Source organism: Pan troglodytes, chromosome 21 (genome assembly GCF_028858775.2).
Source record: "Pan troglodytes isolate AG18354 chromosome 21, NHGRI_mPanTro3-v2.0_pri, whole genome shotgun sequence".
NCBI classification, from domain to species: Eukaryota; Metazoa; Chordata; class Mammalia; order Primates; family Hominidae; genus Pan; species Pan troglodytes.
Genome location: NC_072419.2, coordinates 14,521,850 through 14,548,464, shown reverse-complemented (window position 1 = coordinate 14,548,464; position 26,615 = coordinate 14,521,850). Strand labels below are relative to the sequence as shown.

Here is a 26,615-nt window from a genome sequence, read left to right as displayed (position 1 = left end):
TAAATGTGTTTTATGAAATATTTTTCTACTTATTTACTTGTTTATTTATTGTCATAGCCAGTGATGACTAAGAACATACAAAAGAGCAAGTTAAAAAATCACTTTAAGTGATACCTAACATTTAATAGAAATCTTGTCTCTTTATTCTGATAAAAATAAAATCTAAGTAAAAAACTTTAAGAGGTGATGAGATACTATTTAATTTCTTCATTCCATTTTAAAAAACCATACAAATAAAATATACATTCTTAATACCGTAACTGTCTTTAGATAAAATTTTTGGCTGGTCATAAGGAACTATAGCTAGGTAAGAAGTAATGTATGAAGCTGTTCATAATAATTATCTTAAACCAAAGGCATATACTAGTTTTTTAAGTATTTAGGAATAACAGTACTTTTTCCCCTGGCAATTTAGAATTGGAAGTATACTGTAGGATACCCTTGTTCCCCTCCAGGGTGAAATCCTGAGCAATGTGAGAGATGAAAATGCGCTTATTACAATCCTCAGTTGACCTATTTTTGGGTCACTCACGTGTATGTTACTGGTGACAAAACTTTTTTTTCCAATGTACAATGACAAATTTTTGTAGTAAATGTTTCTTTTTGTGACATTGACTTTTACTAATCCAGAGTATTGTGTTTCCTTTTAAATACAATTGAGATGTTTTGGAATCCACTTGGTCTGAAATGAAATAAAATATAGAATTCTTTGAGAAGATGCATCATTTGTTACTAAATTATGTTGAATATGGATTTAATTTATAAAATGGGTGAAAGTAAATTTTCCATGTTATTAAAAGTAAAGCTTCAGTGTTTTGAATTGCAAGTTACCACAGGGATGTATGATTTGAGCAACTTAATTTGAATGGGTATTTGATTTTGTCCACATTGTTCTACAGTGGGAAAGGCAGCTGTGATGGAAAATGTTAAAATGATGCCTCTGTCCTGTTTCCATGTTGGCCAGGAGGATCCTTAAGCTTTCATTCTCTTTACTCATTCTTGGTGCCCATGCAAATATTATTTATTTGTAACATTTAAAGGGCAAGGATCTGTTCTTTACTCCTAGTCTCATTCAGCATTTTTTTGCGTACCTACTCTTTTTTTTAATATTTTCATTCTCTGTTTGTGGTTGTGATTGTGATTATTTGAATAAGTTATTTCCTTCTGCTACTAGACTATAAGCTCTGTGAGAATAAAGGTTGTACATGTTTTTATTCATCCATGTGTCTTGAGTGGTAACCGCGGTCTCTGGAACAAAGAAGGTGCTTGGTAAATATTTGTTGAGGTACTAAGGGTTTTATTTATCTTTGTCTTTACATGCACATAGCATAGCATTTGATATGTACTTAGTGTTCAGTAAAGGTTTGCTAAAACAAATTGGAAAAAATATTTTTCACATACATATATTCCCTTTACAGTACTTACAGATTTTATAAATGTACAAACATTATACATGATCTTAATCATTTCATATTACTTATTCTTTTTAAACTGATAACTGATGTAATCATACCAATAGTTTGTTGAGTCCTTCACTATGTACCCAGCACCATGCTAAGCCTAATAACACTTGCCCTAATCTAACTTTAGAACCATTAAGTTAGGCTTTTATATACCCATTTTATAGAAAAAAGGTGACTGAGACTAAGAAAGGTTAAATAATCTAAAGTTATAAAGTTAGGAAATGGGTAAGTCGGTATTTAACTTTGCAAAACCCCAGTTTGCATGACTCTAAATCCTATCCTTTCAGCCTCCTTACAATCCAAGTGATGCAAGTTGTATGTCAGTTACTAGAAAGTGTTAGGTAATAAAAATAGGTAGAAATGAAATTTCTGTAAGTCAAAAAAAATAGTAAATGTGAGTCAATAATTGCAGTGATTTTAATAATGTGATTATGAAAGTGAGCTCAAGAATGCTTTTTTTGGAGGACTTAAGTGTAACTTTTGTTCTGTTTATGCTTCTTGTAGGTTTGAGTGGCCGCTTCTTTGTCACCACTCTCCCAGCATTTTTTCAGTAAGTTTAAATAATCTTCTAATCTTGCAAATATTAGAAATCAACAGATGTGTACCAGGAATTCTAAGTTGTCTTCCATGACTGCCACTCATTCAGCTTAACATGTGAGGGAAACAAGGCTGGTGTGCTCTGAGTGAGAGCTGTGACAAGAGAAGCTTTCCTGGAGTGCTGCAGAGACAGAGGTCCTAATGTCAGGCGTAGGTGAGCAGGAGAAGTCAGAGATTTCTCTGGTGATATCAGAGGTGGGGTAATTCTTAATATCTAAGTAGGAATGCATTAAGCCAACAAGGTAGAGAAAGTCTTTCCAGTTAAAGGAGATAGCATAAAAAAGCCCAAGAGAGAATGAGCTACCTTTTGAGAACTTTGAACTAGTTCTTTATGGCTGGACCACAGGTATAGCTGGATCATGCTGAGTGATGAGGCCAGAGAGACTCAGGTACAGGCAGGGGAAAGATAAAGAAAGTAGTGAATTCCAGAGATACTTAGGAGGTAGGATCAGTGGGACTTGGTGACTGATTAGCTGTGGGAAGGAAGAGTCTATGATGACTACCAACAGGCCATGTGTAACTAACTTAGTAAAAGCTATTGCCTGCCTTCAAGATTAGGAGCCATTAAAATAAGAGGAGGTTTGGAAGATAGAGACAAAAATCCAAAAGATAAGTGTGACTTGCCCTTCCCAGTTCCAAATGGAGAAGTCTAGGTACAGTTTGATGTCAGGATCCAGAGTTCAGAAGAAAGATCTAGACTGGAGATACATATTGAGAATTCCTCAGCATTGAGGTAAAAGTTGAAATATATCTAGAGAGAACATGTATGGTGGGGAAGGGAAGCAGGTCAAGGATGGAACCTGGGATTCGCCAACATTAGGACATCTGCAAGGAAGACAGTGAGTGAAGGAAATGGAGAAGGAATGCTCAGAGCAGTAGGAAGAAGTCCAGAGAGCTCCTGTCATGAAAGCCAAGCAAAAGGAAGAAAGAAGTGGTATTCAGCAGTGAATGAACAATGCCAGTAACAGGTGAAGGAAACAGAAATGGATACGGCACTTAGGGGTCATTGGAGACCCCCAATATGAGTGGTTTCAAGGGAGTCCTGGGAGCAGAACCCCCAGTTGTACCAAGTAGTGAATGAGACATAAAGAGGAGAAAATAGCAAGCCTAGACTCTTCCCTGGGGGCCCTGATTGCTGCAAGTAGGTGAGAGGGAGGCCAGGTTGAAGGGGGGTATGAGATTTTTTGTTGATGTTTGAGGAGAGGGCCTTGAACGACATAAATTTGAAAATGTGGATACAATGTTTTAAACTTGATAACAATGGCTGTTTTGCTATTGTAAGAGAAAAAGTAATTGGTAGCAAAAATAATAAAAAGTAACTTGGCATATTAAACACTGCCAAGAACTCTGCTTTTAGTCACACTTTGTACGGTGATAACGTAGAATGTTAACGCTTTTAGGTTTGAATTTCTCACTTATAGTAAAGCTTATTAACTCTTTCTGATTTATGTCTATGTATATTTTTCAGTTGAGTCAATTTAAAATTCAGATGGCGTTCAGATGTATCACCAGTAGCTATTTTAATTTTTATTATCTGTAACATCTGTTATTTTAATGCATTTGCTTTCTACTTGTTTTCATAATTTATAGTGCAAAGGATGGGATATTCCGCCGTTATCGTGGCCCAGGAATCTTTGAAGACCTGCAGAATTATATCTTAGAGAAGAAATGGCAATCAGTTGAGCCTCTGACTGGCTGGAAATCCCCGGCTTCTCTAACGTAACTCAATTTTTTAAGACAAGGTGTTACTAATAAAACAGGAGGTTTTAAGTTAATAGCCTGTGGGTCTCAAAAAAGCCTATGTTTTTCTTCACATTTACTTCCAATTACCCAGATTACTCATGGCCATGCTTAGCCCATGCAGTATTTCTGATTTTGTGACCTACATATGTTTCAGCTGGTTTTTAGTATACTGGGAATTAAGTAGCCAGATTTGAGTGGGTTACAGAACGCCTCTTTTCCAGCTTTTACACTAAGCCACAATGACTATTTTTCTCTTTACAAAATATGGCATTGAACATCATTTACCATTCTTTCTTCCTTTTAAGTTATTGATGAGACAGAGGAATAACCGTTTATTGAATTATAGTTTATGAAGGAATTGCTATTATATATTATGTGGAAAACAAAACCTGTGGAGTCTTTGGCTGCCTTGCAAAACACCACAGGGGATAGCTTTGGCCTTGATGGCAAACTGTATAATACTTGGTGAGGTAGATTAGGCCAAACCATAACAGCTTTTTCCACAGTTGGTTTTAGTTTTGAATGGATTGTCATATATATAGATAATTTTATATTAGTATATACAAGTGTAAGAAATTTCCCTACTCAAAAAGGAGCAAATCAAGCAATATTTCAGGAGTAAATCATCTAGTGGCATCTATATTAATATTAAGGAAACACATAGCTTACTCTAAAAACAACTCTCACATTTCATTCTACAACCATTTGAGCACTGATTTAGCCAGATGCTTTCCTAGGTGCTAGGTATTCAACACTGAACAAGACAGACATTCACCTCAGGTACAGAGAATCATAGTTGGGATAAGGGTGGATAAAAAACACAACAACATATTTTACAAAGATGGGATAGCTCTGGGGTTATGGACCTGCTCTTCTAGATGGAGGGAGTAGGAGACATTTCTCTGAAGGGACGCCTCTAGGTGAGATCTGAATGATAGAAGGAACTAGCTTAGGCAAAGAGCAGAGGGAAGATTATTCCCAGGAATGGGTATGGCATATGCATAAGCCCCAGTTTGGAAAGGAGCTTGGTGTACTTAAGGAGCAGAATGGTGACCAGGGTCAAGCATAGTGGAAGGGAATGTAGGATGAGCTGAGTAAGAGGGGCAGGCTGAAGCCAGATCATGCAGGGCCTGTGGCCACAGGAAAGAAGTTGGAAGTGATAAGCATACACAAGGAGAAGGTGACCCTTAGGAGAGGAGATTGGAGAGGGCAAGAATGGATGAAGTGAGTCGAGGCTTAGAGTGGTAGTTTGTGTCAGGTGGCAGCAGTGGGGATGTGGGGATGGAGAGGCTGAGTGGATTTTAAATATGTTATGAAGGTAGGCTTGGCCAAGGTGAAGGAGAAGAAGGATTCATTAATAAAAACTTACAAGTTTCTGGTTTGAGTACATGATGGATCTTGGTACTTGTTATTGCCTTGGGCAAGAGAAAATTAAGGATTCTGTATAAAACTTGTTGGGTTTGAGATGCAGACTTTGTAGAACTGTCATGGTGGATGCTGTATTAGTCCATTCTTGCATTGCTATAAAGGAATACTTGAGACTGGGTAATTTATAAAGAAAAGATGTTTAATTGGCTCATGGTTCTACAGGCTGTACAGGAAGGATGATGCTGGCATCTGCTTGGCTTCTGGGGAGGCTTCAGGAAACTTATAATCATGGTGGAAGGCGAAGGGGAAGCACATAACATCACATGGCCAGAGTAGGAGCAAGGGAGAAGGATGGAGGTGCCACACACTGTTAAACAACCAAATCTCCTGAGAGATCACTCATTATCAAGAGAATAGCACCAAGTGGATGGTGCTAAACTATTCATGAGAATCCGCCCCCATGATCCAATCTCTTTCCACCAGACCCCACCTCCAGCATTAGGGATTACAATTTGTTAGGAATAACGCTTACAATTTTAAGAAATTGAACACTTGAACAAAGGATATTTAGCAAAGCAATTTTATTTTTGCGCAGAGGGGTGCCTTTTTGGCCAGTCGCCATGAGAGCACACTTGAACAAAGGAGTACGAGAGCCTTTATTTTTGACGCAAGTCTTGCCCCTGTATCCTTTTTTTATTGGCTGGGGTCAGATGTATAATCTAAACTGATTTTAGTTGGCTAAACATTTGAATTTTTTAAGATAAGGTGGGCACATAGAAGAAAGAGGAAAGGGGAAAGGGTGTCTGTAGTGAGTCAGAAAGTTGTTTTTTTTTTAATAAGGAAAGGAATGTGAGTTGGTACTGATAACGCCTGGTATTGTGGCATGCCTGCGCATTTAACAAAGGCAGAAAGGAAAAAGGAAAAAAAGAGGGGGTGGTTAACTCTGAATTAAAAGATTGATTAGGCTACTTGAAGGGAAACCTTATCATATCTCACAAATTGAACATACGATTTGGGTGGGGATACAGATTCAAAGCATATCAGATGCATGGAAATGGGTCCCCATGAAGAATTCAGGAACACAAAAAAACCTACAGACAATGTTGAGGTGAGGGGAACACCTAGAAAGAAGGAAAAAGAGAAGAGTACTTGAGGATGAGTCATGGGCCACCCCCAAATTAAGAAACTATGTTGAGAAGTCAGCCAAAGGAAACTGAAAATGAGTACCAGAGAGGCAACATGAAAACCAAGGTCTGCCATTTTCCAGAAGCCAAATGACTGTTCAAGAAGAAGGGCGTAGTCTCTTGTATCCCATGTTACTAAGAGGCGAAGGGAGATCAGGTCTGAGACATGGACATTGAATGAAACATGGTGAGGTCATCATGGCCTTGACAATCTGTTCCTGTAGTGGTGAGGGTGGAAGCCAGATATTAATCGATTAAAGGTACAGTAGAGAAGAAACAGCATGTGTAGAGTAATCTGGAGAAATTTATCTGTGAAGCTGGAGGGTCATGTGAGGTCCAGGGATACTCCTTTTAAAGGGTAAAAGAGAGTAGAGCATGTTCATATGCCAGTGAGACTGTTCTAGGAGAGAGAGAGAAGTTGCTCGTGCAGGAAGGGAGGATGAGAGAAAGAACCAAGTCCTAATAAGACAAAATGGATAGGATCCAAGGCACAAGTGGAGGAACTGGACTGTGATAAGAGAGTTAGACTTTTCCTGTCATAACAAGAGAAGGTGGATGCAGGTGGATACCCAGGCTCAGATTTGGTAGTGGGAAGATGAGAGAAAGCACATGGTGGCTTTTGATTTCACAGTGACATATGAGGAGTGCTTGTTAGCTGAGTACATGGGGATGGGAAGATGTGTACGTTTTGAAGAGAAGGAAAAGGAAATGAGCTATTTTCTTAGAGCTTAGAAAGTGCTGGACAGTATTACGTGTCCACTTAGGTTTGGGACTATGAAGCAGAAAGAACTGTCATCTGGTTATGTGATGTTTTTTCCCTGGAGACATTCAGCTGCTCAGTGTTGAGATTTTTGCCGGGTAGGCACAATGAAAGGAGAAAGGGCCAAGGAGTTGGAATAGATTTACAGCAGAGTTATTCAAATGATAGCCACTGAATCTAAGCTCTGTAAGAACAGATATGAATCTGGGAGAGGGGGCAATATTTAGCAAGAAGTGGAGGGAAATAGACCAGTCCTCCTGACCTGATTTTCATTTTTTTTTTTTTTTTTAGAGTATATATGATCACTGTTTCTTCTCTTTATTTTTTTTTAAGGATGTCTGGAATGGCTGGTCTTTTTAGCATCTCTGGCAAGATATGGGTAAGTAATCTTAAATAAAACGTTTATATTTGCAGAGAGGTTGTTAAGAATAAAAATACAGCTTTTAAGCAATAGGAAAACAAACATTTATAAGTACATTTATAATTTCACTTTTTTTCTTAAGCCATGCAACTACTCTCATGTGGGGTTTCCAGTGGTAATGTCTTCATGTAGAAGGGCATAATCTGAACAGGAACCTGTAACTACTGTGTCGAGGTCTTATTTTCTTAAATCAGTGGTGGAGTCTTTCATCCAAGCAAAACGGCTTATGTGATTTTACTTTATCTTATGTATTTCTTTGTAGGCATATCTCCCTACAAAGGAAAGATTGTCTAAGACTGAAAGTAGTTCTGTATGTCAGGGATTAACAAACTCTAGCCTGTGGATGGGCTACCTGTTTTTGTAAATAAAATTTTATTGGAACACAGCTACATTTATTCATTACCTATTGTCTATGACTGCTTTCATGCTACAATGGTACAGTTGAATAGTTGTGACAGACACAGAGAATTGTGGTTCACAAGCCTGTAATATTTACAATCTGGCCTTTAAGTAGTAGACCCCTGCTATATGTGATCGTATAATTTCTCTGAGTCATTTCAGTGGGTTAGAACTGTTATTCAGGTTTAATTTTTGAACCATTATATAATGTTGAGTATGTCCCATAACTTTTTATTTCCCTTCTCTGTAGGGGAGGACTAAATCCAACCAGATTGAACAAAATTGCTCTGGAATTAAATATAGCTCAAAATATTTCAAAAAGTCTTAGAAGCGAGTCTCCCTATATATGTCTTTTCTATGCTATGATTGTAGGTTATGGTGTCACGTTTGGAACATAATATTCAGAGTTTGTGAAGACTCTTTTTCTGTTTCTCATACACATTCATATATGTTGAAAGACATTTAAGAAAAACCTTTCGTATTCCACTTTCTCAGTTCCATTTATATTCTGCCTTGTGAGATAGAATACCTACCACAAGGTTTTTTGGTTGTTTATTTTTTACAACAGAGGCTAATTGAAGACTTGGTTTCAGTCTTTCAGGTTAAAATTTAACTTTTTTTGGCATTTGTCTCACAATAAAAAATAACTAATATTTCCCCCTCTCCAGATAGTTTGAATTTCATGTGGTTTCCTTCTGCTGCTTTCTTAACATTGGTGAGAACTTTAATCAAGGGCTAAGAATTATGAATTGCAAACTGGGAATTGAAAAGAGATTCTGCCTTTTGCAGTATGTCGATATTAAAGACTGACAAAATCATGTAGCCTGATGGCTGTTTGAGCCGTGTAGCATTATACTGTCTAATTCAACAGAAAAATTGTAATAGATGGTTGTCAGGCAGCATTGACTGTGAAATTTTAGCACCAAACCTATGATAAGTGCAATAGAATTTGTTCTGCAGGTTAAGAAGAGCTTAGATGGAAGCTGATTATGGCCTTCATTGACTGTAAAAGAGAAGTTTTACTTTCAAAGACGATAGCAGGGAAGATACATAATGGCCCTGACCTCATATAGCTTGTAATTTGGAGCTTAGACAAACAAGTTTAAATAAGGAGTTACAGTTTTTCATTATGTCATGCAGATGATTACAATGTGTAACATTTAGAGTGTGTCAAGGCCAGGAGTGGGTGTTTTATCTTTGTACACACAGTGCCCAGCTATGGGCAACACAGATGTATTCTGTGTGGATGCATTAAACTGGAGAGAAAGAGCTGTTTGGAGAACAGAATGTGATCCATGTCTGAATAACTAATGAATATGTTTTTCTTAATGATTGAGAAGTAGAATATATATGTTATATAAATGTATATTAATAATTTCTTTCCAGATATTTCCAAAAGGAACCAAAAATGATCATTTTATAAGATAAACTAAAATTTGGCACACAAGTAATTACATTTTATAATTGTAAAATGTAGAATGCAAAATGTACAATTATATAAATGTATAATTATAAAATAGTTTTATCTAGTATTAATACCATGTGTTTTCTTTTTTATAAGCATTTGCATGGAGTAATTTTTCTATTTTCAACCTTTTTATTATGTTTTAAATAAATCTTATAAAAAGTATATAGCAAGATATAATTCTTTTAACTGATGAATTTAATCCATTTATATTTATTGGGATCACTAAAACATTTGTCCTGATTGTAGGGTGTGTGTATGTAGGGGAATGGAAGAGAGTTGCACATAAAAGAACGCAAATGATACAGTGTTATTTTGATCTCCGTGTGTGTGTGTGTGTGTGTGTGTGTGCATTACCTTAATAATTTGTGAAATCTGATACTGCCCTCCATATCAGCATGTAGCCTCCCCAAGCCTCTTGCCAACTTTTGTGATTTATTCTTAGAAATAAGTCCCCATCCTTTCATCAAATCTGTAGGTAGGTCTCTTGCCACCTGTATTTCTAGAATTTGGCTCTTGTCCTCTTATTTATAAGGTATATAATCTCTGACCTAAAGAGACCCAGTCCTTGGCTACCCATCAGGTCTCTGGTTCCCACTTCCACCTTTAGTTATGGTCTTGCCTTCCTGTCTTTATAGAGCCACTTACTCAGTGAATCCTTCCAGCTGACTGCCCTGCCTGCTCAGTTAGCTCATTTAGCTGACTCTTCCTTTAGTCAGAGTTCCTCAAATCAATGTTGAATGTATAATTGTGGCAAACTTATTTGTTTTTTAACTCATGTCTAGATCATATGAAACTACAATGCAAATATATTAATAATGAACAGAAGAAACAACTGTACATGGTGAGACAGAAATAGACTAGGGATGGAAGGTGGAACCAAAAAAGTGTAAAGTCTCAGAGAAAGAAGATTATAAAGATGGAAGAAGGAAAGACGTAGAATGGCTAATGCCAGTGAGACAAGATTGTTTATGCCTATCCATAGTCTCTTTATCTTACTGAAATATCTGGATACATGTACAGATGGAAATCAGTCTTTCCTCAGCAACAGTCTTCCCTGGATGGGTAGCTTGTTAGATGTAAGTATATCTGCAGGGAAGATGACAAAACAGTATAACGGATGTTTATATGGCGTTTTTGTGTGTATATAGGAAAATGCTTAGAGATCAACAGTAGTTTTCTCTGATATGGGTGATTTTTAAAAACGTTTTTTCTATAACTTCTATTTTTTTCTGTAATGAAAAAATGAAAACAATATGTTTAGATCAGAGCCTATTGAGCTAGTAATTATCTAGAAGATATCTAGAAGATCAGAGCCTACTGAATTAGTGATTCCTTAAGGGGCTTGGGTTTCTTTCTGCCTTAGAAGTGAAGCCAACTTGCTAGGTTGCACATTCTGGAGATAAAAGCTGGTCCTCAAGATTCTAGGATCACCTGGTGATGAGACACTCACATGGCCGAATTCCTATCAACTCAGGAGTTGGTTTGGTTTGCATTTGGCCTTCTTAACTTCATACCAACCTCCCCTATGTTCTTGCTTGAGTAAACTGTTGAGGTGAGAAAGTCCCTTGAATAGTCTTATGAGGCAGTTCCTGTCAGCTTCCTGCTGTTACCCTGAATCCCAGGGATCCTCGATATGTCATTCATACCACAATATGGACAAGAGTAGATGATCTCCAGTGTTCTTTCCATCACTAAATTTAAATTTTCTTTCCAATTCACTCATGATGGCGCTCACCTGTATATTTTAATTTTTATATAAACTCACAGAAGTAATTACCTCATTAGCTGTTAATATCTATCCTCACAAATAGTCTCAACATTTTACCCATCTCACAGATGGAGTCACTGAGGCCTAGGAGATGGGACAGTTAGAGGAGTTTCTCAGAGAGTTGACATCTTCAAAGGACAAAATTGATATTGATTTTATATTATAGTAGCAATATCCAATTTCTTTAAAATTGTATGCAACTTAGTGACTAAATGAAAAATGTTAATACTCTAATGGATAGTACAAGGTGAGGTGAATATCATAAAAGCAATGTGCAGAAGATTGAACTTCAGGAAGCATCACTGCCAAGTCTGGTGGCATAGTTAGGATTAGAAGTTCTTGGGTTTTGTGTGTGGCACATGTGTGGAGAGAGACTGTCCAGTCTTCTGTCTTCCCTCTTTTCACAGTTGGCTACAGTGCTACAGAGTGGCACTATCCTTCTCTTCCAGAAACACATCATTGTTTCACACCTTATGTGTAGGCCTCTGAATCCTATTTTTTTTTTTTCCGGCCATAGACTTGTTCCTAGAACCCTTTGAGTGCCTAGTGCAGAATCTGGTACCTAGTTAATGTGCTTGATAATTGCTTTTTGTTAGTTATATGTATTAATCATTATTGTCTTCATTATTTTACTTTTTCCTTCTCTTTATAGCCAACATGGAATACTTTAACTTTTGTTAATTTTTTTAGCCAATGCTGATAGCAGGCTTAAAATAGGGTTCCGTGGCAGTTGCTCAGCATATAGGTTGAGCATCCCCAAATCCAAAAATCCAAAATCCAAAATGCTCCATAATCTGAAACTGTTTGAGCACCAACATGACACTTAAAGGAAGTGCTCACTGGAGCATTTTGAATTTCCGATTTTTGGATTTGTGATGTTCACCTGGTAAGTGTAATGCAAAAATCTGAAAAAATCAGAAATCTGAAGCATGTCTGGTCCCAAGCATTTGGAATAAGGGATACTCAACCTGTATATGCTTTTGCTAACTAAGTTTAGCATTTAAATGTATTTAAAGCATTTTTTATTGGATTTGGTGAATCTCTGCTGCTCACTGATAATATAGGATGTAACTTCCCTTTCCTAAATGTTACTGTCGTTTTGAGAGGATGTAGGCATATGGCAGATTTTAGCTAAAATAAGATGTGCTACATCCTTGGGAGGACAATCTGTGTGATGGATGCTACCTTCCCTTTTTATTAGAATGACGTGACAGAAAACTTAAGGCTTTATTTAAAATATCTGATGATGAGAATTAAAAGCCATGAACATTTAGACTAGAGAAGAACAAAGTGTATTTTAAAACTTGAAAACATTCTTCTGTGATTTACATAGCATGCCTCTTCTCAATGTTTTTTTCGTATAAAAATGTTTAGAATGTTTTGTAGAATGTTATAGTGGGACAGTGGTGCACATCTGTAAGGTACCTTTCATAGATCCTACAAGAGGCTGCAAGGTTATGTTTTGTTACAAGTGCTAAGAGCTAAAACATGAAAGAGGTGAACCCTTGGCCATCATTGAAGAGTCTTTTCTAGCTGTTTCCTTGCAGGGAAGATATTTTGGGGATTCTGATCTGTGTCTGAAAGAGATAAAGGGCTTGTTCCAGAACTCCTCAGAGAGTATATCCTATGACACAGGTGAACTCTAAATCCAAAGGCTCTCTGTCCTTCAGGGCCAGTCTAGGTTTGAATGAGACTCTGCAACACTGGGCTGGATGAGTGGGTGTGACTAAGCAGTATTTAATCCAACCTGCAGTAGTTTAGACTTCCAGAGGGAGTGCTTGCCTTTCTGGGGAGGGAAGGCTCTACCTCAGATGCATGGAGGCCTTGGCTTGGCTGTCTTCCTTAAGTCTGTCTGACCACTGATTAGAATGCTCTTCTCATTTATTCTGTTGTAATGATGTTTTAATTTCATCTTCTCACTCAAATATGTATGTAGCCAAAAGTTAGCTCTAACTTAATCATGTACTATGATAGTACAAGGTATCACACCCATCAGATGACATTTTAGTGCATTTTCAGTGAACAGACTAAGATTTTTTTTTTTTTTGAGGCAGAGTCTCACTGTGTCACCCAGGCTGGAGTGCAGTGGGGCGATCTCAGCTCACTGCAACCTCCGCCTACCGGGTTCAAGCAATTCTCCTGCCCCAGCCTCCCAAATAGCTGGGACTACAGGCGCCTGCCACCAAGCCCCACTAATTTTTGTATTTTTGTTAGAGACAGGGTTTCACCATATTGGCCAGGCTGGTCTCGAACTCCTGACCTCGTGATTCACCCGCCTCGGCCTTCCAAAGTGCTGGGATTACAGGCGTGAGCCACTGCGCCCAGCCCGAGTAAGATACTTTCTTATTCATCTAGTACAATAGTATAAGGTATCATACCCATCAGTTTACATTTTTGTGCATTTTCAGTGAACAGCATGAGATATTTCCTTGTGGTAAGCACATATAATATTGAATAAGGATCAGTATTTTCCACAAGTGAAAACTGTCACTTTGCCTGGTAGTTAAAGAAACAGAAACACAATGATCTAAAACTGAATTGGATTTTATTTAATAAGCTATTCCTTTGGAAACATATATAAAGCAAAACTTCAAGAACATGGTACCACTAATCCTAACACTCATAAGGGGCTTTAAAGCCGTTGTAGACTCAGACAAAGTAAACAGATAAATACTTATATCTGTAGTTGTGAAAGTACAACCTGATTAATGAATAGTTACTAATAATGACCTAAAAGACCAGAAGATGGCAGAGTTTCTCCAAGAAACTCAAATTCCTTTAAAGAGGAAATTGATACAAGAAAATTGAAGTGCAGCTTATTAAAATAAGAGGATGTTTTGAAAGTACTGTTTGAGTCAGAATGCAATGCTTCAAAAGCAAATGATTTAATGAAATTAAAAAATAATTTAGAAAGTTTCCTGAGAGTTGCATTAATCATTTATTTTGCAGAAAGGGCATGAGATACTGTATAGAAGGACTTAAAACTGCACATTATTTTTCCTAACCATATGAGTAAGATAAATCAGCAGATACTTATAAAGCAAGTTCTAGAATACATTCATGGGTTGACACAGAGGCAGATTGACTTTGACCATCTTCTAATTCTTTGGCACATTTCAGGGTTTAATCTTGATGATACTGAGTCCTCCAAGAAAAGCATAAGCTTAATACACAGTATTTTCTAAAGTAGGAAACTATACAGTAAATTTTAAAACTTTCTTTGAAAAGAGTTTGAATGAAATGATGTTTTGATATCTCAAACACGCCTTTTGCTTGCTGAGTTGTAAAATGCTAAGTTACTTTTTTTTTTTTTTTCTTGAGACGGAGTCTTGCCCTGTCACCCAGGCTGGAGTGCAGTGGCGCAATCTCAGCCCACTCCCTCCGCCTCCCGGGTTCAAGCAATTCTCCTGCCTCAATCCCCTGAGTAGCTAGGATTACAGGCGCTTGCCACTACGCCCAGCTGATTTTTGTATTTTTAGTAGAGACAGGGTTTCACCATGTTGGTCAGGCTGGTCTCGAACTCCTGACTTCGTGATCTGCCCGCCTCTGCCTTCCAAAGTGCTGGGATTACAGGCGTGAGTCACCGCGTCCAGCCAAGTTACTCTTAATAAACAGTTGTCCTGGCTAAACACACACTGATGACCAGTGCCATCAACAGAGGACAGATGCCAGCTTTACAGTTTGAGAGTGTGTTTGCCTTTCGTATGAATAAATAGCTCAGGCATTTGATGCATCTTTTCCTTATTCAACAAATACTGATTTAACACTTTGATTCCATGTGTCAGTGTTTAAACTACTTGCTGCGTCTTTAGCTCTATCTCTTCTGCTGAATAAGAAATTGTAGAGAGATATTTCAGATTTTGCTAAATCAGTTTACAAGCTTTGTTCTTTATCATTCCAAATTAATCCAGAATAAAATGTTTTTTAATTGCATTGACATAAAATAAGAAACCAATGGGAGTGATTTAGATTTTAAGAAATAGGAAATTAAAATAGAAACTTGGACTCATTTTCATCAACCTTACTGGTTCTAGGGAAGTCATTGTCATTACCTCTCTTGCTGATGATATTTGGAGCCATATCATCCTGTATCCAGTAGTTACTTGAATTTTAATGGCCATTTTTGAAGCTGTCAGGGTCTTAAACAAATGACTAAGTCATTGTGAGGAAGCATGGCTCCTGCAACTCTACATCTAAGTAGGTTTTGACTTTGAAATAGCAAGTTCATATCTGTTAATTTCTTTATGATTTAGCATGTAAATACTTTCTAGCTGTGATTATGTCCCTTCACTCATTTTTAGAGTGTTTGTCATCAAATAGAGTCTTAGGGAACAGTAAGCATGAAGGGATATACACTCTATTCAAATACTGCTGGAATCTCATTTGCTCATAATAAATTAATCAGAAAAACTTTCTTCTGTCTACTGTTACATTTTATGTTTTCTGGTAATTTAGCAAACTTTGAAAGGATGAATAGGTGTAGAGCAATGAGTCTAATTAGGAAAAAGAGGTATGGAGACATTTTAAATGATTGACGTTCTGTAAGTCGTAATTTAGTTTTACTAAAAAGTCAGAGGCCCAAAAAGTTTAATTTGTTCATGAATGCCCTATTATAAGTAAACATTGAGATGTATATAATTATTAGGGGAGGAGGGCCAAAAGCATCCATCATGATGGAAGAAAGGACTATCAAAACGATTCTACCAGAATTCTATCCAGATTATGAACTCTAAGCAAGTATAACTTTTTTTTTTAGTAATGACCTTAATTACTACTCTCAGTTTCCCAATATTATAAAATTGACTTGTTCTTTAAGAGTCATTTAGATACATAAAGCTTTGTGGGAACCTATGTATGTAGAAACAACAGCTAGAGAGAGAGATTGAAATATTTTTGGTTCTCTTAAAAATTAATGTTTTATTTTTTTTCTTCTGATTCCAGCATCTTCACAACTATTTCACAGTGACTCTTGGAATTCCTGCTTGGTGTTCTTATGTCTTTTTCGTCATAGCCACCTTGGTTTTTGGCCTTTTTATGGGTCTGGTAAGAGATAATACCAAACTTTTTCTATCTTTAAGGCAAAATGAATTTCATGTACAACTAAAAGGCAGCCAAGAAAGAAAAAGCACATGAAAAATAGTATTTTGTGCAATCTAAGTAGTTAAATAGCATTTGCTTGTTTGAGACTGCATTCAATGGTAATGTGAGATATAACAGAAAATTTATTAAATTCTTATCCCCTAATCCTATCCCTTAAGTATTTTGAAGATGTGTACTGCCTATAGACAGTAAAAAAAAAAAAAAAAAAAAAAGGAGACCTTACGAGAATTGATAGTTTCTAAGACAACTGAGTCAGCTGTGATTTCACACATTGCCTGCTTAATTAGAAACACTGTAGTGATAAGGCCAATGTTTTGAATTTGTTCCTTGGGTAGATGCAAGATTGTTGTTGTTGTTGTTCTTATCCTCCAGTTAAACTAATCCTGACTAGCTGCTTATGCATACACTCTGGTTTTCCTGAGATAGATAATGTAGTTAAAAAAACACAATTATTCTTTGGGCATGAAAATCAGTATGCAGTATATATCTCCCCAGGTATTTTCTCCCCAGGTATTTCAGGCAAGAGTTGAATAATAAATTTATTTATCTAACTACATAGGCAACTATAAATGTTCAGCATGTTGTACTTCTTGTTATTTTTTATTTCTCTTAACCTAATCCTGATTAGTTTGATTGCATTTTAAACCCTAATTAAACCAAAAAGTTTTTAAAAACCTTTATATTGTATACTAAACACATAGTTCCTAAACACTGTAATGGGAATAATTGATGATTACTAAAAATTTATGTCAAAGAACAGACTTTAAGGTAAGATTATCTTAAAGTCTATCCTTATATTTTATAATGAATTTTGGCTCTTTAGCAAGTTCTTTTTAAAAATGTTAACAATTGACTTATAGTAAGTCATAACCCCAAGAGGCCAAGGAGGCTCGATTTGACTTTTCCATGAACATGCTTAATACATATCATGGCTTATCTTTGAAACTTGGCTCCTGATGTTAACTTCAGGGATAAGAATGGGACTTACTTAGATACCTGTATATGTCCTTCATTAGGTCCTGGGTATGTTCTGTTCTGTTGCATTCATCTTTTTGCTAATTAACATGTCCCCATTGCTCTCGTCTAAAGGGATTTGACACCAGATATAAATAGAATGTGATTGTCTGTGCTTCTCCCATCTGTTGTCTGGTGCGAGATTTTTCTAGCAGTGTATTTTGGGGCTACCATAGTGTGAGGTTTTTGTAGGGGGAAACAGTATGAGGTCCCAGGCGAGTCAATGATGGAGTTATAGGGAATGTAGGTTGTGTGTGACCCTGTTGGAAGACTAGTGAAAATGCTTAGAGTTTTAGAATATTATTTTTGATGTTGACTTTAAGTCCATGAAATTGAGTCAGGCCTGCCTGCCTATGCCTTAGATTCCTTTGGAAACCTAGATTCAGATAATCAGTGTAGAAAGGTTATTGGAGGCTTGGCCTGAAGAAAGGAGAGAGTGATTCTAGCCTGTTCAAGTGATTAAGTGAGATAGACTACCCTTCCTTAATAAGAAAATAACTTTAACAAAATATTATTAACTTTATTAACGAAATAATAATTTCAAAGCATATGAATCATAAATTATAAAAGATTCATACATTTACTGTTAATAAGTTTCCAAAAAATAACAAACACATATCTGTGTTCAAAGTACCTGTTTTAGGCTGGGCACAGTGGCTCAGGCCTGTAATCCTGGCACTCTGGGAGGCTGAGGCAGGTGGATCATTTGAGCCCAGGAGTTTGAGACCAGCCTTGGCAACATGGTAAAACCCTGTCTCTACAAAAAATACAAAAATTAGCCTGGCATGGTCGCACACACCTGTAGTCCCAGCTACTCGGGAGGCTGAGGTGGGAGGATCACTTGAGCCCAGGAGTTCGAGGCTGCTGTGAGCCATAATCTTGCCACTGTACTCCAGCCTGGGTGACAGAGCTAGACCCTGTCTCAAAAAAAAAAAAAAAAAAAAAATATATATATATATATACACACACACACACACACACACACACATATATATACACACACACAGAATGCCTTTTCTATAACTGTTAAGTATATTAAAGTAAACACACAACTGCTAGAATTTTTGCTTTTAGTAACCTTTAATTTCTTATGTACTTTCAACTTCTGTTTTGTGAGTTACACAATTTGAAACAGCTGCATTCTTATCCCAATTTAAATCATCTATTCCAGAATGACATTTTTGTTAACTTCTAGGATGATAGAAAAGTGTTGGTCAATTGTTTTCATATCTTAGCCACATAGAGAATATTTATGTAGCATGCCAGGGTAAAGGAATACTGAGGGACAAAGCTGCCTGAGGCTGGCTCTGAATGGCCCAGACTCCTTGAAGGATGACATGTCTGTTGGGAAGCTAGGATCTAAATTTTTTTTTTTGTAACCTCACCACCTGAGTCAAAATTAAATGAGTAAATTAGATAGACTAAACCTGAGATAAAATTGTTGAGTGTACAATTTTCCAGAATAGAAGAGTAGGATAAATTAAGATGATGGATATGGTAATTACACTGATTTGATCATTATACTGTAATACATGCATTGAAACATCACATTGTACCCCATCAGTATATATAGTTACTGTGTGTCAATTATAAATAAAAAAGAAAAGTCAGAAAAAAACATTATGTCCTAGAATAGCCAGTAAGCGTATAACTATCACATTAAAAGGTAAGGTTTTCAAACCTGAATCATTTCAGATGGAATGTTTTTTTCTCTTTGTTGTTCAAATTGATTTAATGGCTTAGAGCTTATTGTTCTCCAACCCACCAAGCCTTCCTGCAACTCATTGCCCCACCTCCTGGGTCTCCTCAGTTTGACATTCAGGGCTTTCTCTGGATCCAAGACCCCCATGGAGATCCAACTTAGTTTAGCTTAGAGCAGCCAGGCGGTGCTGCTGTTCTCTCCTGACTGCCCAGGGCATTAAATGCCGCCTCCTTCAAAGTCATCCTCAATCCTTCCCCACCCACAGCTGGCTGTAACATTTGTGAAATGTTCTTCCATTCAATCAGGGGTTACCCGTTGGTGAGGGGCAGCCTATATACAGAGTGGTTTGGTTGTCCAGAATAGTGTATTTAAAAAGACTTGGTTCATAGTGTCTATCTTCTTATACCTGCTTGGTTCATCTATTTATAGTAGGTTCTCTGTAGACTTTTGGCTTTGTGACCACTTTCTAAATTAATATTTTCCTGTATTATGTCACATTTGAAAAGTAGGAAATTCTTAATTATATCCTTGTCTCTTGTGAAGACTTTTGACTAGCTGCTAATTATTAGTCTAAGAATATCTGATTATAGAAGCAAGGCCTAATTTTGAGGTCCTTTGGTAATAAATGTCCTATCTATTCACTGTAAAATCACTTTTTTCCTTCCAGGTCTTGGTGGTAATATCAGAATGTTTCTATGTGCCACTTCCAAGGCATTTATCCGAGCGTTCTGGTAAGTAGGATAAGCTCCTGTGATCTAGAGTGTTTTTGGAATTCTGTGATGTGCCTTTTTGTGCTCATATAGATAGTGGGTTTTCTCTGTGATTTACTAGGTGACCAAATCATCACTACCAAATTTCTTAAAATATGTTTTCTAGGTAGATTTGAACAAAATTATTTTCTCCCTTTCTTAAATTAGGAAATATTTCATTTTGGCAATTGCTTTTTCTTTTTAAGTATGTGCTCTTCATTAATCAGTGTCATATTTTCCTTTATGCTAACTAGAGCTAGAAGGGAAGAAGGGAAACTCAATATATACTGCGTCTGCTGTGCTAGTAACTCTTCTAAGTCCTTTGAAAGCAGTCTTCCCAAATCCTTGCACTGCTCCACACTTCTTCTGGGGCCAGGTGCCTCTGGATTTGCATGTCTTTATTCCAGACTATTTTTGAGACTGCATAAAGATGTTCATGAGACTTTCTAATTGTTGAATTTTATGTGGGAGTTTAAATAAGCTCATGTTTCTTTTTAGTTCTTGAAGTTTTTGAGGCTTTGAGACTTCCATTGATAATTTGAAAATATGATTCTTAGATTTCTTAAAAGTAATAGAAACCCAATATCAAGGATTTTAGGAAAACAAATGAAAATTTATTAGCTCACATAACTGAAAAGCCCAGGGACATTCTAGCTTCAAGCACGGCCCAAGTGATGTTAGGTTTCTCTGTCTGTGTGGCTTATTCATAAGAGCTGTTGATAGTCCTTGTGCATTTTCTCTGTTTAAAAATCCCTGAAGAAAAAGAGGCTATTTCTCCTGACTCTGGCCCAGAACCTCTGTGGAGTACTTTGAGTGGCTTAGCATGTCACATTTCTGAACCAATCACCATGACCAATAGGGTCACTGAGCTTTCTACAAGACACAAAATACCGAGCGTAAAGGAAACTTTGCCCTTGCTGCCCACATGCCCTGCTGAAGTCATTATGGTCCATGAAATCTCCAGAGACAGGTGGAGAAGCCCTAAATGGGGCTAGGATGCCAACCAGAGAATCTGTCCTGTATGACCATAGTTTCAAGATAGAAAAAACTGTCACTTACCCTCTATTTTTATTTCACAGCTAAACACACTCAATTGATTACCGAATTACCATTGTTTATTCAGAGGATATTCCTCTTTCTTCCCTTCATAGAGCAGAATCGGAGATCAGAGGAGGCTCATAGAGCTGAACAGTTACAGGATGCGGAGGAGGAAAAAGATGATTCAAATGAAGAAGAAAACAAAGACAGCCTTGTAGATGATGAAGAAGAGAAAGAAGATCTTGGCGATGAGGATGAAGCAGAGGAAGAAGAGGAGGAGGACAACCTGGCTGCTGGTGTGGATGAGGAGAGAAGTGAGGCCAATGACCAGGGGCCCCCAGGAGAGGACGGTGTGACCCGGGAGGAAGTAGAGCCTGAGGAGGCTGAAGAAGGCATCTCTGAGCAACCCTGCCCAGCTGACACAGAGGTGGTGGAAGACTCCTTGAGGCAGCGTAAAAGTCAGCATGCTGACAAGGGACTGTAGATTTAATGATGCGTTTTCAAGAATACACACCAAAACAATATGTCAGCTTCCCTTTGGCCTGCAGTTTGTACCAAATCCTTAATTTTTCCTGAATGAGCAAGCTTCTCTTAAAAGATGCTCTCTAGTCATTTGGTCTCATGGCAGTAAGCCTCATGTATACTAAGGAGAGTCTTCCAGGTGTGACAATCAGGATATAGAAAAACAAACGTAGTGTTGGGATCTGTTTGGAGACTGGGATGGGAACAAGTTCATTTACTTAGGGGTCAGAGAGTCTCGACCAGAGGAGGCCATTCCCAGTCCTAATCAGCACCTTCCAGAGACAAGGCTGCAGGCCCTGTGAAATGAAAGCCAAGCAGGAGCCTTGGCTCCTGAGCATCCCCAAAGTGTAACGTAGAAGCCTTGCATCCTTTTCTTGTGTAAAGTATTTATTTTTGTCAAATTGCAGGAAACATCAGGCACCACAGTGCATGAAAAATCTTTCACAGCTAGAAATTGAAAGGGCCTTGGGTATAGAGAGCAGCTCAGAAGTCATCCCAGCCCTCTGAATCTCCTGTGCTATGTTTTATTTCTTACCTTTAATTTTTCCAGCATTTCCACCATGGGCATTCAGGCTCTCCACACTCTTCACTATTATCTCTTGGTCAGAGGACTCCAATAACAGCCAGGTTTACATGAACTGTGTTTGTTCATTCTGACCTAAGGGGTTTAGATAATCAGTAACCATAACCCCTGAAGCGGTGACTGCCAAACATCTCAAATGAAATGTTGTAGCCATCAGAGACTCAAAAGGAAGTAAGGATTTTACAAGACAGATTAAAAAAAATTGTTTCGTCCAAAATATAGTTGTTGTTGATTTTTTTTTAAGTTTTCTAAGCAATATTTTTCAAGCCAGAAGTCCTCTAAGTCTTGCCAGTACAAGGTAGTCTTGTGAAGAAAAGTTGAATACTGTTTTGTTTTCATCTCAAGGGGTTCCCTGGGTCTTGAACTACTTTAATAATAGCTAAAAAACCACTTCTGATTTTCCTTCAGTGATGTGCTTTTGGTGAAAGAATTAATGAACTCCAGTACCTGAAAGTGAAAGATTTGATTTTGTTTCCATCGTCTGTAATCTTCCAAAGAATTATATCTTTGTAAATCTCTCAATACTCAATCTGCTGTAAGTACCCAGGGAGGCTAATTTCTTTAAAAAAAAAAAAATCTATCCATCTACTTCTCTCTTACCTGATTTATTTGTTAGAATAAATTCATGAAATTCGATTCCAAGCATACGAAAGATGCCTAAAGTTGATTCTATGCTCCTTGGATCCAGACAGAATAATGAGTACAGGTTTATGAAATTCTAAAAGTTTCTGTCGTCTTTAAAAAGGAACGTACAGTATATTTCTATCTGGCTGTTTAGATAACCCTTTCCTTGTATTAATTGTGAGCATGGAGCTCACTGGTGGGGGAGGTTCTGAAACTCTCTGCCCTCCTGTGGTTGAATGAAGATGTTGCAAGACTTGCACAAAGGAGGTTATTCTTCTGACAGCATCAACTTTTAGAGATGGTTCTTTTTCATCTTTCCAATTCAGTTACTTGACAGTCTCCTTCCCCAGTATGCTGAAGTTTGTTAAGAGTCACCAGTAATTGTGCTTTTCAGACAGTAGTGCAGCTTCAAGATCGAGGCCATCACTGGGCTGATGGGCTGGGAGAACCTTGCCATGTGCCTGCCTGTTTCCTGCCCCCTTAGTCACTGCCCATTTCCTGCCCCCTTGGTCGCTGACACACCTTCACCCAAAGTGCCATGGTTCTGATGGTGGCAGTTCCATCTCCCTGACATCAGGAAGCTTTTCTCGATCAGAGCAGAGCGGGGCCTGCCTGCCCTCGTGTCACTGGGTTTCTTTCTCTTATAATCAGCTGAAACAGAGTTCTCAAAGAGCAGTAAACTCAGGTTCAGAGGTATTATGGAATAAGAATGGTTTCATAGTTTGGCTTTTCTATATAATGTCTCCCTCTCAAACTGTAATATTCATTTTTTTAGTGGAGTATTTGACTAGAGAGAAGGTAAGGCAGAAATACAGTCTACACTGGCTTTTAAAAATGTAAAGCCAATTTCCAACCGGACCCCAAATAGTACAGGTTGAACATTCCATTCCAACAATCCAAAACCCCAAATGCTCCAAAATCTTAAACTTTGAGTTCCAACATTCCGTCAGAAGTGGAAAATTTTACACCTGACCTCATTTGACAGGTGGCAGTTACAGTGCAATCAAAACTTTGTTCCATGCCCAAGATTATTAAAAATATTGGATAAAATTACCTTCAAGCTATGTTGTATAAGGTGTATATAAAACAAATGAATTTTGTGTTTAGACTTGGGTCTACTCCCAAGATACCTCATTATATATATACAAAAATCCCCAAATCCAAAAACATTTGAAACACTTCTGGTCCCACACATTTTGGATAAGGGATATTTGACCTATATCTAATTATATAATAAGAAAAATGTATTTTCTTTTTTTTTTTTTTGAGATAGAGTTTCACTCTTGTCGCCCAGGCTGCAATGGCACAATCTTGGCTTACTACAACCTCCACCTCCCTAGTTCAAGGGATTCTCCTGCCTCAGCCTCCCAGGTAGCTGGGATTACAGGCATGTGCCACCATGCCTGGCTAATTTTGTATTTTTAGTAGAGACGGGGTTTCGCCATGTTGGTCAGACTGGTCTTGAACTCCTGACCTCAGGTGATCCACCCGCCTCAGCCTCCCAAAGTGCTGGGATTACAGGTGTGAGCCACCGTACCTGGCAGAAAATGTACTTTCTTTCTCAGCAATACTTTTTAAAAAAATTGAAGGGTGAGGAGAAAAACATCTTGGAGAAGAGGACCCATTAAAACTTTAAATATCTGTGGGAACCATTTTTCCTGATTTTCCCTTTTTTAACATCATGGCAAAGATGGGTTTTTTTTCCAACAAAATTTAATTTAATATCTTTCCACTTGAAGATTTTAGGTTTGTTTTCAATACTTAATGAATATAAAACTAAAGGAGAAAAGCCAACCTGAAATAATTTAAACTTTATATGAACATTTCAATAAGAGTTTGTGGATTTTTTCTGTAGATAATATATTTGATCCAGAACTCAAGTGCATGGAAACATGATTTTGATTTTTAAAATCTAAAAAAAAAAGAAAATTAAAATCATGCTTCCCTCTATTGCAGTATCAGTTATTTAGTCACAGAATGGTATTTTATGTAAATTAAAATTAGGTGAATGCAATGCAGGTAACTGGTTTTGGAATGGGAATGTGCAGTGCTTTATGTTTGGGGAGTTGGAGCAGGGTATCTTTTCATCAATTAGAAGGAAAGTTTGAAACTTCTGATTACCTTTATGTTGGTTTCTCTTATTATTTGTCTCTTGCTAGATCTGCTAAACCAACCCAGCTTGCTCAGAGATCTCATATTGAAGCAACATACAGGCAATCCACATCTTTCTTTCCCTTTGAAGTATAGTCATTGGATGGGTTGAGGGACAGGGCCTGTTGGGTTCACAGGGCCTTGCACTGCCTGGGCACATACTTAAAAGCTCTTGTGCATGGAATCCCTGTCTGTTAGCCACAGGCCTCTTTTACTCTATACATTCAAAATAACTACTGTAGTAGAAAATAGATAAGCTTCAGCTGAGTTGGCTTTTGATAGTGGAAAAAAACAAAATTTGACTTTTTATGGCCAAAATTCCTTGTTGACAGCTGTGATGTTCTAATATGATTTGGGAATATGTCAGTCTACAGAACCTGCATCCTGTAAAAACACCTTTGGGGTAGATGATAAAAGTCATTTTTAAGGCAAATACTTACCATGTGACTTTTTATTACCAAATGCGTCAGTAGTGGAGCTGGTATGTTGTTTCATAGGATGGAAACAGAAGTCCAGAGAAAAATAAATTTTTAAAAAAGGTGGAAAAGTTACGGTAAACCTGAGATTTCAGCATAAAATCTTTAGTATGACGTGAGAGAAAGAAGAGGGAGGCTGGTTCTGTTGCTCGTATCAATAGGTTATCTGTGTCCCTCATCTTGGTGTTACAGTGTTATTTCTGTCAGTATTATGAATATGTGGTTGACCCATCCTGTCAAATGTACCAACATTTTCGAAAGAATTCATTCAAATCTCTTATGCCAACAGAAAAGTTCCTTCTTGTTTAATATCTCTTTACCTCAGTCCTACATTTTGATTCTCTGGAGGAGATTTTAGCTTGTCTTAAAAAGCCAAATTTGGAGTCATCAAGCCTGCTGAACCTGATGGGCAGCTTTTTGAACAGCTTTCCGGAAGTAAGAACTTCAGTTGAAAAGCCCTTTGATCGCTTCAGCCTGGGACATGCCCTTCAGATGGCTTATTCTCAGTAAAGCTTTATGTAGACTGTGACACTGTATATGTGTGACTCATACAACTTTGACGTGTTTCTGAAGTGGTTTAATCGTATTTGTTATTAGCTTCTTTGTGGAAATGCAATTTTTATACTAAAAACATTGCTTATTTGCAATGCAATATGTTATAAATTTGTTGTTTATATTACTGGTATTAGTCTTAGCCTAATGAACCTAATTATTTTTCTTTCTGTATTCTTTGCTTCCTCAAATAGCATCTGCAGCAATTGGAATGAGAAATCCAGATATGTGTTTCAAGCAGTACATTTCCTGAATCACAAATCACTTGATCACAGTATTGTATATAACCCCTGATCCTATTTGTTTCATTTTATTGTAAATTCCCATTTGCATCAAAACCTAATGATAGTGATTGGTAAGTAAAAACAAATGGTGTATTGCTTTTCATACAAGTGTTTTCACAAAAGCCATTTGCCTAGGCAGCAAAAAATATTAATTTGTTAAAAAAAATTTTCCTTCGTGTCCATCCTCCATCTAGTCTGTTCATTCATTCTCTCTCTTTCTCCCTTCCTGACTCGGTGAAACTCAGACCATGTGCCCTTTAGTTGCTCTGGAAAGTGCACAAAACCAAGGCAGGGTCCAAAGATCCAAGGCTCTTCCAGCCAGTGTGTTGCCATCAGAAACCTCTGGGGTCTCCCTCTGTCCTGAGGTCTTGGGGTAGCCAGATGGCAAGGGATGCTACTAATCCCCCAAGACACTATGGATTGGTCTTGTCTTTGGGGCTTTCAGAAAACTCCCTTCTACACCTAACTCTCCCCACAACTATAGTGGAAAAGCATCAAGGTGGTAAGGTGGGTCCTTGAAACACCCTCAGAGACTGAAACAATGGAGATTTGATTTTTGTCTTTTGGAAGATGTTGGGGGATGTGTGTAGTGAGAAGACAGTTATTAAACCTGCATACCACCAAGGCCCTCCCTCAGAGATACTGGCTC

The 26,615-nt window shown here is 37.6% G+C and overlaps 1 protein-coding gene across 2 annotated transcripts in view; it reads left to right on the top strand.

Moving 5' to 3' along the window:
- TMX4 (thioredoxin related transmembrane protein 4) overlaps positions 1 to 22,531 on the top strand; it is a 38,719-nt gene extending 16,188 nt beyond the window's left edge. The window contains 6 exon segments of one of the 2 annotated variants that reach the window (NM_001246506.1): positions 1,968 to 2,013; positions 3,651 to 3,779; positions 7,449 to 7,494; positions 16,113 to 16,214; positions 19,655 to 19,718; positions 20,888 to 22,096. In NM_001246506.1, the coding sequence (NP_001233435.1) occupies positions 1,968 to 2,013; positions 3,651 to 3,779; positions 7,449 to 7,494; positions 16,113 to 16,214; positions 19,655 to 19,718; positions 20,888 to 21,258 (758 nt within the window). In that variant the 3' untranslated portion in view covers positions 21,259 to 22,096. 2 annotated transcript variants of the gene reach the window in all.
- The last annotated feature ends 4,084 nt before the right edge of the window (positions 22,532 to 26,615 follow it).